Source organism: Misgurnus anguillicaudatus, chromosome 8, assembly GCF_027580225.2.
Source record: "Misgurnus anguillicaudatus chromosome 8, ASM2758022v2, whole genome shotgun sequence".
Taxonomy (NCBI): Eukaryota; Metazoa; Chordata; class Actinopteri; order Cypriniformes; family Cobitidae; genus Misgurnus; species Misgurnus anguillicaudatus.
The window spans coordinates 33,422,784-33,437,052 of record NC_073344.2 but is presented as its reverse complement, the minus strand read 5'-3'; the positions used below and the strand labels follow the sequence as shown (position 1 = coordinate 33,437,052).

At 35.9% G+C, this 14,269-nt stretch overlaps 1 protein-coding gene across 4 annotated transcripts in view; it reads right to left on the bottom strand.

The window, feature by feature from the left end:
* Positions 1 to 14,269, bottom strand: part of xirp2a (xin actin binding repeat containing 2a) — a 47,035-nt gene that overhangs the window by 13,277 nt on the left and 19,489 nt on the right. For 2 of the 4 annotated variants that reach the window (XM_055212108.2, XM_055212109.2), the window contains one exon: positions 11,008 to 11,104. In XM_055212108.2, coding sequence (XP_055068083.2) covers positions 11,008 to 11,104 — 97 coding nt within the window. Of the gene's footprint in view, positions 1 to 4,763; positions 4,958 to 11,007; positions 11,105 to 11,186; positions 11,305 to 14,269 lie in introns of those variants that run through there. The other 2 variants (XM_055212110.2, XM_055212111.2) reach the window with 2 other exon arrangements.

The following is a 14,269-nucleotide window of genomic DNA, read 5'->3' as shown; positions in this document are numbered from 1 at the left end:
AACAATGCAGGAAAAGCACTACAACATTTACATTCTTTTGGGAAATCAATCTAAAAACAAGGTACTCATAATCTTTCCATGTAAAGCTGGGACAGAAAGTATTGAAAAATGACACATCTAATCATATTTTGGATAATGTACAATAATCTTCAGTATGTTTGTGCTACAATGTACAATATAATAATGCAACAGAATAATGCATAATATATAAAATAATATAATTACATTTTATGTTCCATAATACTTTCTTTGCATGTATTTGAAGTCCTATCACTGTTAAAAATTATGTGATCATTAAGCCATATCTACATCTAATGAGCTCAGATGCAAAACCCTCTAAGTGTGTCTGAGATTTTTATGAGACTCTTAAGGGATTCTGCTAACAAAGCGGTATTTCTGAATGGGATTAAGCAGATTTGAAGCTAAAGAATTTGATGAACGTATAGTACGTGTCAAGAGCATTTGGATAATATCATTATCCAACCCAGACTCGCAGAGTTGCGTATAAATACTACGAAGTGTAAAAATCGTGCAATACATACGGCACATCTTTTTTTGTCGTTTTATTGATTGGTTTCTATATTTTCTGCCATATTTTTATCATTTTCACTTGGGTTTAGGGTTAGAAAAACTTTTTGTTATATAAAAGTGACATCTTAACCCAAACCCCAATTCCTACTCCAACTCCAAGCGACCATGGCTTAAATTTAGACAAAAAAAAATTTATTTAGAAATCTGTATTTTAAATAACCACCTTCAGCAAATCTGAAATCTAACCCTAAACCCAAGCGAAAATGGTTAAAAACAGAAATAATTTGGGAAACCAATAAATAAAACGACAAAAAAAGATTTTTTAAGTTTAAGTGAATGGGAAGAACTGGCATATTATATGCACACCAAAGTGGAATTTGGTGTATGTATTGCACAATTTTTACACTTCGTGCTATTTATACGCATCTTCATGAGACTGGGTAGCAACACCTCATTTTTGACAAAAGTGGGAGCTCCTCATATGTTTTTACGTTTTACTTATCAAATTAGGTTAAGCACTTTTAACTATGCACCAATATATCGGCCTATAATCGATATAGGCAGATAAAAGTTTTTTTTCCCACTGCTGATTGTCCAAAAACAGCTGATGATCAGGGCAGATTTTATCCTGGCAATTAAAAGGGCATCATAACTCATGCTGTGAGATTATTTTAATTTAATAACAGACTTGCAGTTTGTACGCTTTGCACTTCTACGATTTCACATCATAATTGAAAAAAAAGAGTAACAAGCAAAACTGGTAGATGTCATTTTGAGTGATCAAATATTAGTATCGCCAAAGAAATTTTGTATTTGTGCATTCCTAATTTTAATTTATTTTCACTGTAAAAAAGATTTGGTGCAACTCAAAAAAGTAAGTTACGTTGTTGCCATTTTTTTAAGTTAATTGAACTTAGTTAACAAAAAATGCTAAAGGTGCAATTTGTAAGATATTTGCAGTCAAATATTCAAAAACCACTAGGTCAGTGTTATATATTGTGTTCAGCTGATTACTTACAATATCTCTAATGTTTTCAACTACTACTAAAATTGCCATGCTAAACAGTGGCACGGGGCAGTGCAGTCGCCTGTCAATGACATTAATATCCACGTGACGTAAAAACCACATGACAACAGTGTTGTGGACGAATGCAGAAGTATGCGTTAGCGTCTGTCGGGCTACTTGCTTGTTTATGGACTATGATTATTCTTTACCGTCTGCTGCTGGTTGTGTCAGCAAAGACAGCTCCCGTAAGCGTACAGGCCAACCAAACGACCCAAGAAGAGTTTCAAGGATCAATATCGTTGTTGCATTATCTGGATGGAGAGAGATTCGCGACAACCCTCAACTAGACAGAGATGCCTTGCTTGTGTTTTACGCGACAGGTGAGTTGTTCTGATTTGTAACCCTTCAAAAACCCTTTATGCAATTATATCGATCACAAGCTTAGTTTTAGACTGTAATCAGTGCGTCTTCCCGCGGACGATATAGTGCACATCAAGAGGTATTGTACTGCAATACAACATAACGCAACATTCAATGGTGTCGTGTCAAAATGGTCATTTTCAGACATTTACACTGCAAAAAAATGACTTTCTTACTTAGTATTTTTGTCTTGCTTTCAGTAGAAATATCTAAAAATTTTTAAATCAAGATGTATTTTCATAATGAGCAAAATGACCTAAGAAAATAATACTAGTTTTTAGACAAAAAATATACAATTTAAGTTAATTTCTGCTTAAAACAAGCAAAATTATCTGCCAATGGGGTGAGAAAATTTTACTTGAATTAAGTGTTTAAGAAAAAAGAAATCTTATTTCACCATTTTTTTTTCTCACCCCATTGGCAGTTAATTTTAACAAATTTTTGTTAGTCAAAAATGTTTTGAACATTACATGAAACCTTACATAATGAAATAAAACGATGTCATCAAACGCAACACTTAAAAGACTTGATTACTTTATCTTATCCATCAACATGATTTCTCGTTCCCGTCTGATTGATGGCCATCAAGGATTGAGTTAAAGACAACAAATCCTATAATTCCATGCTGCTTCAGAGCACCATTAATCGATGTCATTGTTATTGTTTTGATATGGCGCCCTCTAGCGGTGGATTCTACATATTGCACCTTTAAAGCAACCAGGTATCTTAATTTTTTAAGTTAACCAACAAATCTTTTTTTTTTTGTGAAAATAAGTGAAAATTAAGGTATGCACAATCAATCCAACAATCACTTGTCCAAAATAGTAAGTAAAAATACTTTGCACAACTAATTTGATTCAACTTAAACATTTTCGGCAGCAACGTTTTTACAGAGTATTTGTAAGAAGATGCAACATTATATAGCTCATATCAATAAAAGCGTAAAAAATATTTTTAGCTTCAAGTGTAATATTCTGAATTCTAAGCATCACTACTAAAGTCAAGAGCCAGCATGGAGTATGAATTGCAATCCTCTGTACTGATGATCTCATCCCAGATCCTTGCCCTGTGTCATGCACCCACATTGCTTTTACTGCATCAGTAAATCATGACCGTATCATCATGTGACCACGATATGTTCTCTGAAACGTTAATTTTAGCAGGGCAGTTATTCAGAGCATGCCAGTGTAAAGCTAGCCTAGCAGAGATGAATCACATCCAGAATAAGCAGCCTTTAGTAGCTGCTGAACAGAAACTCAACACCTGAGGGTATCTGATGCTCTTCAAATAAAGAGATGGTGAGACAGAGGGATCATGCTCTCATTTGTCATAACGGTAAGAGTGAAGACGGATGAGCCGTGGCTCAACATTCCCAAAAGTCCTCCAAGAATCTAGAACCGCTGGGGTGGGCAGCATTTTAGACCCCCACATATTACCACGATGTGAAGCAACCACCAAAGCAATTAAAGAAGATTTATTTTAAACCAAGTTTCGGATTTCAGAAAATAGGACAGAGGTGGAAAAAACAGAAATAAGACTGTAATAAAGGTTTGCTGGTTGAACTTAAAAAAGTAAGTTGCCTGGTTGCCTTAAAAATTTGAGTTACTTTAACTTACATTTTTAGTGGCAATACGTTGACTTTGTTACTATGTTATAGATATCTGCTACATGTATATGTGTAAGCATGTTATGTCAGTAGGCCTGTAATATTCTTGACTCTCGTCTATGGAATGCAGCAGTAGCTTACAGGCTAAATTCAGAAACTCTGCTCTATTCTGAGACGAGAGCACTCATGAAGTGAGCTGATCCTCATTGCCTCACACTAACCACAATGGACCAAAAAAATGATTGCATAAATTCTCATGCCTTTTTCTTATCACTTTATAAATGTCATAATTTCAATATAAACTTTAAATGGCTTTAAAGTTTAAAGGGTTAAGTTCCCCTTTAAGTTTTTAAGTCCACACACATTCGGTCAACACATTTTTCCTATAGCTGTGGCTTGACCCTTTTAAAGACTACACCTTTGTACCTAAAGAATTTACATTAGTTTATTAGTAAAGAGTACATATTGGTACATACAGGTACCAGATGTATACATATCTGGTAGATATTGGGACCTTTTTAAAGCAGACTGTCACAGTGACAGCTTAGAATAATTTTCTGTATAAGAAAATCTGATGATTCGGTATATAAATAAACCAACTAAAATGTTTTAAATTTAATTTAAATAGCACTCATTAATTCATTTGTTCATTTAAATAACGCTCATCAATATTAATTTCTCATCAATATTCAACGCCAGGATGTAACAATAAGCCACATGTCCTCCTCGTGCATTTTTAAAGAGCGCTCTCAAACACGTGCGTCACCGGCGCTGTGAACTTTAAACCTGAACATTGTTTAAATCATTTCATCTCAACGAATGTAACCTTTTAAAAGATCACTGAAATCTGAACCACTGTCAAATGATTCATTAAATCCTACAAAGTATTTAAACATTATAGGGAAGTATCAGAGATCCACTACAAGGATTCTTCTTCTAATCGAATGTTATATACAGTATTAACCCTTAAATGCATGAATCATCAATCTTTAGCAACCTTAAATGTATATCACATAACAATGTGTCATTAACAATAGCAAAATAATAAAATGAAACATATGTCATTTTATTTGTCATTAAACATATGCCAAAAAATATACAAAATTAAAATTAAGTGCTAATGACATTCCGGACCTTGAAAGACCCACGATGCATTTAAAGATTCAAAATTTTGAAATCCAGATCTACAATCGTACTCACCTACAGACCCCTTTGCTCTGTTCACCAAAAGTTACTACAATCCAGAACCCACCAAGAAGCCCCCAGACACCCAGCGTCTGTATGTGAAAGTGCGTTTGTGTGTTTGGAGACCAGCTCCAGTCTACTGTCCGGTTCACCTCGGAGTGATGGAGGATTGAGACAGCTGGTTGTATTTCAGAGGTCCCTACCATTACTCCCCTCCTCCTCTTGAAAAGATTGCCAGTCTGCTAAGCTCTTTTTTTAGATAAGCTACTAAACATGCCCTTAACCTGAAGCCACAGAGAGACAGACAGATATGTGGGGGAGAGGCACCCTAGTGTCTGTGAATGAGATTTTAGGGTCAGTCACCCTTGGCTTTCATAAAACTGTCTAATAACAAATACAGTTCACGTTTCAAACGATATTGTCACTACTAATAAGAAATGTTGTGTTTTGTAAGACAGCAATAAGATTAAATGCAGACTTTTGCTAATGTATTCATGTCCGTACTATCATCCCATATGGGAAATTCACAGATGAGTTCTCTTTAATAAATTTTAGAGATCAATGAGATTAACTCTTTTTACTGCCACTGATGATTTTTGATGACAATTTAATTTCTGCTATTATCCACACTAGGTGGCGCTCTTACCCAACTTATAAAATACTGAAGCATACACTGATCAAAAAACAGTAAAAACTGTTTGTTTTGATCAAAGTAAGGACAAAAGTCAAAAATTTGCTCAAAAATATATATATATTTTTTGGAAACCCACCCATATTTGAGAGGTGATAAAAAGAGAACAAGTAAAGATGAATGAAAGCAGAGGGTCTGTACTTTCATTTGATATATTGTATGTTTATATATTTAAAGGGGACGTATCATGAAAATCTGACTTTTTTCATTTTTAAGTGCTATAATTTGGTCCCCAGTGCTTCAATCGACCTAGAAAATGTGAATAAGATCAACCCAGTAACTTTGTTTTGGTAGACCATTCTCCACAGACATGTGAAAAAATATATCATTGAAATTTGGCTCCCCCTGTGATGTCAGTAGGGAATAATACCGACCCTTAATCTGCACTATGCAACCACATCACTGCCATTTAATACAGAGATCAGCTCATTTGCATTTTAAAGGACACACCAAAAACACATTTTGCACACACCTACAAAGTGACAATTTTATTTTAGCTATAATAAATTATCTATATGATATTTTGAGCTAGAACTTCAAATATGTACTCTGGGGACACCAAAGATTTATATGACATCTTAAAAAAGACTTCTGAAATGTCCCCTTTAAAGAAAAAAATTCTGGAAGGCATTAATCTTTTGTTAAAATCATAAAAAATACTGGTGCTGGCTGGCAACTTTTTAAAAAATTCAGGCGGGGAAAGAGTTAAATGGAGAACAAATGAAAGCTTTTGTTTAAGCTATTTTGTTAAATAATGCTTCACGATGGCATATAGAGGAACCATTTCTGACTGAATGGTTCCATAAAGAACCTTTGATATCCCAAGAACCTTTCAGTTTAACAAAAGGTTTTTTAGATTATAAAAAAAAGTTATTCAGATTACAAAAACAATAAAAGGAGAAACGTCTAAAATGAAACAGAACTGAGATCTCCATAAAATGTCCCAAGCTATGAAAGAGCAACATCTGAGCAATACCATTTTCTTCTGGGATGTCTCTTCTGGAGTCTTCAGAAGAGATTTCTTAAACTATACTTTGACTTGCTAAGACACCAAAGTCAGAAATGTAAATATGAACGTTTCCCAACACCAAATCAACTGAATTCGGCTCTCCACATTAATTTTATTGCTCTACCTTTTGACTCCCAGACAAAGTTGATTTCACTTTCTCATTTCAACAGGGCTCAGATTTGCAATTTCACCTCGAGCAGTGCACAGTAAAATGAGTTGCGTTTGTATATGCTGATGTTAGGGTCAGAAATTTTACTGAGTTTAAGCCACCATGACAAACATACCCCAGATATGTTAAAAATAAGGGGGTAAAATGCCTCCGTACTGAATTCATAATAAATTCATGCATTTTCATGACTTTCTATTCTCGATGTTGTTATTAATGGGTGTAGTATGAGTCTGGTGTCTTTACAGACACCATAAATGCCAGATATCTGTTTTTACTATCCAAGAGGTTAGTGCTGTTTAACCTGTAGCTAATTTTAGGAGGTTTATAAAAAACGCACAAAACTAAAATGAACTACAGTGAGGAAAATAAGCACCTGAACACCCCGCTATTCTGCAAGCCCTCCCACCCAGAAACCACGGAGGGGTCCGAAACATGTCCACTGTGAGAGACATAATCTAATAAAAATCCAGAAATCACAATGTATGATTTGTAACTATTTATTTGTATGTTACAGCTGCATTTAAGTATTTGAACACCTGAGAAAGTCAATGTTAATATTTGGTACAGTAGCTTTTGTTTGTAATGACAGCGGTCAAACGTTTCCTGTAGTTTTTTTTACTAGGTTTGCACACACTGCAGGAGGGATTTTGGCCCACTCCTCCACACAGACCTTCTCTGGATCAGTCAGGTTTCTGGCCTGTCGCTGTAAAACACAGAGTTTGAGCTTCCTCCAAAGATTCTCTATTGAGTTTAGGTCTGAAGACTGGCTAGGCCAAGCCAGAACCTTGATATGCTTCTTACAGAGCCACTCCTTTTTATCCTGGCTGCGTGCTTCGGGTCATTGTCATGTTGGAAGACCCAGCCTCGACTCATCTTCAATGCTCTAACTGAGGGAAGGAGGTGGTTCCCCAAAATCTCGCAATACATGGCCCCAGTCATCCTCTCCTTAATACTGTGCAGTTGCCCTGTCCCATGTGCAGAAAAACACCCCTAAACCATGATGCAACCACCCCCATGCTTCACAGTATGGATGGTGTTGTTGGGATGGTACTCATCATTCTTCTTCCTCCAAAAATGTTTAGCGGAATTATGACCAAAAAGTTCTATTTTGGTCTCATCTGACCACATGACTTTCTCAAATGACTCCTCTGGATCATCCAAACGGTCATTGGCAAACTTAAGACGGGCCTGGACATGTGCTGGTTTAAGCAGGGGAACCTTCCGTGCCATGCATGATTTCAAACCATGACATCTTAGTGTATTACTAACAGTAACCTTGGAAACGGTGGTCCCAGCTCTTTTCAGGTTATTGACCAGCTCCTACCGTGTAGTTCTGGGCTGATTTCTCACCTTTCTTAGGATCATTGAGACCCCACGAGGTGAGATCTTGCATGGAGCTCCAGTCCGAGGGAGATTGACAGTCTTGTTTAGCTAGTTCCATTTTCTAATTATTATAACAGTGGACCTTTTTTCACCAAGCTGCTTGGCAATTTCCCCGTAGCCCTTTCCAGCCTTGTATAGGTGTACAATTTTGTCTCTAGTGTCTTTGGACAGCTCTTTGGTCTTGGCCATGTTATTAGTTGGATTCTTACTGATTGTATGGGGTGGACAGGTGTCTTTATGCAGCTAACGACCTCAAACAGGTGCATCTAATTTAGGATAATAAATGGAGTGGAGGTGGACATTTTAAAGGCAGACTAGGTCTTTGAGGGTCAGAATTCTAGCTGATAGTCAGGTGTTCAAATACTTATCTGCAGCTGTATCATACAAATAAACAGTTTAAAAAAAATCATACATTGTGATTTATGGATTATTTTTTTTAGATTATGTCTCTCACAGTGGACATGTACCTACGATGACAATTTCAGACCCCTCCATGACTTACAAGTGGGAGAACCTGCAAAACAGCAGGGCGCCCAAATACCCACTTTCCTCACCGTATGAGTACACTGAACAAGAAGACACTGTCTCTATAAGACATGAACTAACTCTTTCTTTTTTTCTCAAACAGGTATTGTTTAGAAATTGTGAAAAAGTGAAAACTTGTATCTTTTATAAGCACCCTTTGCACCATTGCCTCCCTATGACACATCACTTTTGTTTCCTAATCTTTATAAGTCGTTTTAGACAAAAGCGTCTGCTAAATGCCTAAATGTAAATGTCTAAATCTAACCTTGATTTATTTAATATTGACTAAGTAAGGTCATGTCAAAGATTGAAATCAATGTGAAATAAATTTTTGAAATTACATTATGAGACTTTAACCAGATTTCACAGACAGGGTCACAAATATCTACCATGAGAATAAAATAATAGTTTACAGCAGTGGTTATAAAACTTTTCGCTGTGTGCCCCCCACCCCTTGTGTATGGTGCATCCCTTCGCGTCCCCCTCAAAGAAAATTCATGACATAAAATTTGAATTAAAAAAATATATTTAATTATACAATGTGCTGTTGGTTAGTTGAACTATTTCCATAGAGGTTTAACTGCACATAATTTATGATGAATTGATGTATTTTTAAAAATGTCATAAAACTGGGGGCCCCCCGGCACCATCTCATGCCCTCCCAAGAGGGGCACGTCCCCAGTTTTAGAATCACTGGATAACTGTATACTGTAACAAATGCATCATTCAATTATTTGTATATATATTCTAGCAAAGCGTTTATTGTGTTACATCTTGTGTATTTAAAATTTTTTCCATTTGATCTGATTTTCCTCATATCAGCTGTAATCGATTAGCTTGAGAATTTATTTAAATTACTTAATAAAAGAAAATAAGCATTACACAAATTGACTGTTTTAAGATCTATAATAGCCCCCAAAAATCAATAAAAGCCAAAAGGGGAATGGTACTGCCCCGTAATACAAACGTTCAGAAAGTAAAATACTGGGAAGCGGAGGTAGGATATTTTAATAAATAATCACCTTTCATCTCCTTCTCCCTTCTCTTCAAGAACACCGACATTAGCCATACATCACTTTAAGTGTGTTACATGATAGCAGATGCTCTTAAACACTAAATAAAACAGCTGACTCTGTTAAATCTTGAAACTAAACCAATTTGAAACATTCAGAGAAGTGAATCCAATTACTGTACAAACACCTACGTAATAGATTTACAGTATGTTTAAATCATCACTCATACGCATGTGTTCATGTGCATATGTGCATGTGTGGAATGGTCGCAAACAAGGATGTCTATTTAAAAAGAGAAATAATTCAAAGAAAAAGAGACAACATACACTGACCATACACAAATCAGCTCACTTGTCAACCAAACCTATTCAATTACACAGGCCACCCGCTAGCATAGTGACACTGACTACGTACATTCAAAACACACAGAGATTATAATGACAGTTATATACAGTAACAGGAATAACTTTAAGACTTTGTATCCTATATGTGACCCTGGACCACAAAACCAGTTATACTGTAAGTAGCATGGGTATATTTGCAGCAATAGCCAAAAATTTTATGGATCAAAATGAATCTTTTATGGAAAAAAAAGATATTCCATGAAGATATTTTTGTAAATATCCTATCGTAAATATATCAAAAATTATTTATCATTAGTAAAATGTGTTGCTAAGAACTTCATTCTGACAACTTTAAAGGCGATTTTCTCAATATTTCGATTTTTTGCACCCTTAGATTCCAGATTTTCAAATAGTTTTATCTATGCCAAATATTGTCCTATCCTAACAAACCATACATGAATGAAAAGCTTATTTATTTAGCATTTTGATAATGTATAAATATTAATTTAAAAAAATGGTCCCTTATGACTGTTTTTGTGGTCCAGGGTCACATCAGAATGAACTTAAAGTAACAGAAAGAGGTGTTATAAGCACAACATTACAGTGGACATGCAAATAGATGCACACACGTTTGTACATGCATATATACATGAGTACTGAAGGCAATGTCTGTCAACATACTTGTCATCATGCAAGACAACAATGTGAGAAGTCTTTAATCATGTCAACACATACCCACACGCACGCACGCACCAACACACACACGCACGCACGCACGCACGCACGCACGCACGCACACACACACACACACACACACACACACACATTCTGGTTTCCATGTTTTGTGGGAACACATATATATTTTATTCCCTTCCCCTAACCTAACCTAACCCTACCCCAACCATCACAGAAAACTTTCTGCTACTTTACAAAGTGTCAAAGTCTCAAAATGTCCCCAAAAGGTCAAGAATTCTATATTTGTGGGGACAACTGGTCCCCATAACCTGATAATTACCAGGTACACACATTTTTTTTTAAAAAATTGAATAAAAATAAGAATAAATATAGCTAACTTTAACAGGGCTAATTTGCTGTAGCAAACTAAATAAGAAAACCAATACTCACTGTCACTAAGGTTTGAATCCGGATTCGACATTTCTTCCCTTAAACCCTTGTATTTTTCTGCAACTCTTCCGCTGGACGAGTGTGAACCTCTCACTTCCTAGAGAGAAAGAGTGAAAGAGTAAGATAGAGGCAGGTGTGGTTACAGAAGACTTTTTGGTCCGTGTTTCATTTGCATTTACCAGAGATCCACGAGACATGGAACAAAAGTGAACAGTGAACAGAGCAGAGGCGGTGACCTGTGGCATGAACCTCGCGTGTGTGTTTGTTTAGTCTATTTATCATTAACAGTACATCTATCAGCAAGATTCAGTGTTGCATAAGTGAGAATTTATCTCAAGCTTAAAACCTGCCACAATGTCAATACTATTGCCCTTGAACTAGGAACTAAAATGAGGAACGAGGTTGAGAACATTAGAATATACTTCTGAGTGTGAAGAGTATTTACATCCAAAAAAGCATATATCATATGACTATCTATTCTGAACCGAACACTTTCAGAAAAAAATGGTCCCTGTCACTGGGGCAGTTCTCAAAAAAGTACATATTTGAACCTAGTTAAACATTTGATTCTAATCGTTTTGGAATCCATTCAGCTGATCTCCGGGTTTTGGCGCTAGCACTTTTAGGATAGCTTAGCACAATCCTATTATGGCAACCCCTAACTGCACAAATTATGACAGTCTTCCTGGATTTCATAATAACCAAAAAGACAGCCAAAACGTCTCCTTTGCAATACGACTACCGTTAGCTGTAGTGGCTCGCAGAAAGCTCAAAGATGGCGGTGCCCACATTTACGTCAAAAATAAAGTGGGTAAGTACATGAGGTTAGCAGAAACAGTCTGTGTTATTTGACCTTTAAATAATTCCATAAACAAAGAATCATAACATGACCTGATTTTTCAATATGTGAAAAATACTCATGAACCGAGCAGGAACTGAGAAGTTCCTGTATAGTCATAAAAAAACAAATACTATTGTCTTCTCATGGAAGTGAATAAAATATGTACACAAAAGGCATATGAATTGCTATTCATTTTAAAACAGTTTATTCAAAGTCATTTCAACGTCTTTATTCTGTCCTGTGCATTTTTACTGAATAATGATCAGAACAGGCTAAATAACACCAGGCTAAATCACCAATAAGTGGGTCAAAATCACTATAAAGTGCATTTTGTGTCCTCATCAGAATCAAGTTATCTTGAACAAAAACTACACAGTTTAAAAGGTTGGTTCAACTTAAAAAAGTAAGTTTCCTGGTTGCCTTAAACTTTTTGGCCTAAAAAAACCTAAAGTTGAACCAACAAATAGTTTTTAACATTGTAATGAAATTCTAATGTTTTATTATAAATGGCCAAACATTTACACACACATACAAGTGCATCGATAAGTGTTATATGTATTTTTCTCATTTTATAAAAATTTTTGGATGTTGATTTTAGCATGTTCACACACTGCTCAGCTAACATCATTGAGTGTAAAAAGTGGATAAATACATAAAATACTTTTTGAATTTATTATTATCATCAGCAGCAAGTTATATGATAAAACAAGTCATTTTGATCATTTAGATTTTATTTTCATAATAATATTAAACATTCTGCACGGCCCGGGTCACTAAAACTGATGTCCACCCAGTCATTATGGGGTAAATTCCCAACAGTAAGACATTAGGTTAATATTACAATAATGTAATAATGTTATTATTTCAGATCATCGAGTTGAACGATTTCTTCCGTGCACATAATGTTTATGGGTGTTGTTGCTGTAACAAACATTTGCTTATTATTTGCATATCATTTTGTTCCCTTTCCTTAAAAGCATCAGACTGCATAACGCATTCAAAAAAGGAGGTTAATTACATTTGGTGTGCTGTGTTTCACAAAAACATTTGCTTATCAAATCGTCCAGTTTTTCCGGACCACTCATGCAGCTGTGAGATGTCAAAAACATCAGGACAGGAAAATCATCACTGCTCTACACATGCTAATGCACAAACACACACAGACACACACACTGAATGCGTACTGTGTATCATATTTCACCGTTCAGCTCATCTGACACACACACACACACACACACACACACACACTCACACACACACACACAAGTCTGTTGAACACTGAGCTCGGAGGTTAAAGTTCATTCTGCCTAATAGAGAACAGGTGGTTTCATTTACACACACTGAAAGACTGATGCTGCGTCCGAAACAGCCTACTACTTACTATATAGTACGCGAAAAGCAGTAGGCGAGGCGAGTAGTATGTCCGAATACATAGTATTCGAAAAACAGTATGCGAAAAGTACCCGGATGACCTACTACTTCCGGCTAGATTTTGCAGTGTGCATACGATGGACGCTTCACTATCCCATGATGCCCCGGGAGAGGAGTTATCCAACGAAGAAGACGAGGCATGCGGTTGTTTTCGCGCTGAAATGACATGACGTGATGACGACGTATATCACGTGATGTAGCAACATGGCGGATGTAGTACGTCCGAATCTCATTCATACTACCAGGATTCATACTATACAGTACCTACTGTTTTAACGCTAAGTAAGTAGGTACTTCATCTAATTCAGTACCTACTATACAGTATGCGGTTTCGGACGCAGCCTGAGTTTCACTTCATCAATTACATTGCAAGCAAATTAATGTCTAACTACTGTAAACGAACACTGTAGATTTATAGGTAAAGCCTACAGACATACAGTACTGTAATCACTGTAACATTTTATTTTTGAATAAATTTGTTCCCTGTAAGAAATAAACTAAATAAGAAATAAGACCTTTGAAATCTCCACGTTAAAATGTTACCTGGATAAACATTAACAGTGCTGCAAGTTAATATCCCAATAATGAATGAACAGATGTGATCTGTTTCTGGTTAAAAAAAATGTTTCTATGTATAACTGTCATGTATTTTTGAACGTCTCTTATTTCGGGCTTGTGATAGGACATCATGTTTTAATTACAAAAAACTGGCAATGCAATCTTAAGTTTTACAGCGTTATATACTGAGATATAAAAAACAGGATGACTTCACCAGATGACTAGAATAGCTATATTTAAGAATTACGTATTTTAGAATGGTGAACTGCATCTTCATGTAAAATAAGAAAAGGTATTTAGCTTGCATTTCTCATATTGCTCAGAGACAGAGAAAAAATTTATGCATTGATTATTTTGCAATGTCAGCAATGCCAGGGCTCAACATAAAGGACTGCCTGGCGGTGGCCCGGGGCAAGCGTGAGAGAAGTTCGA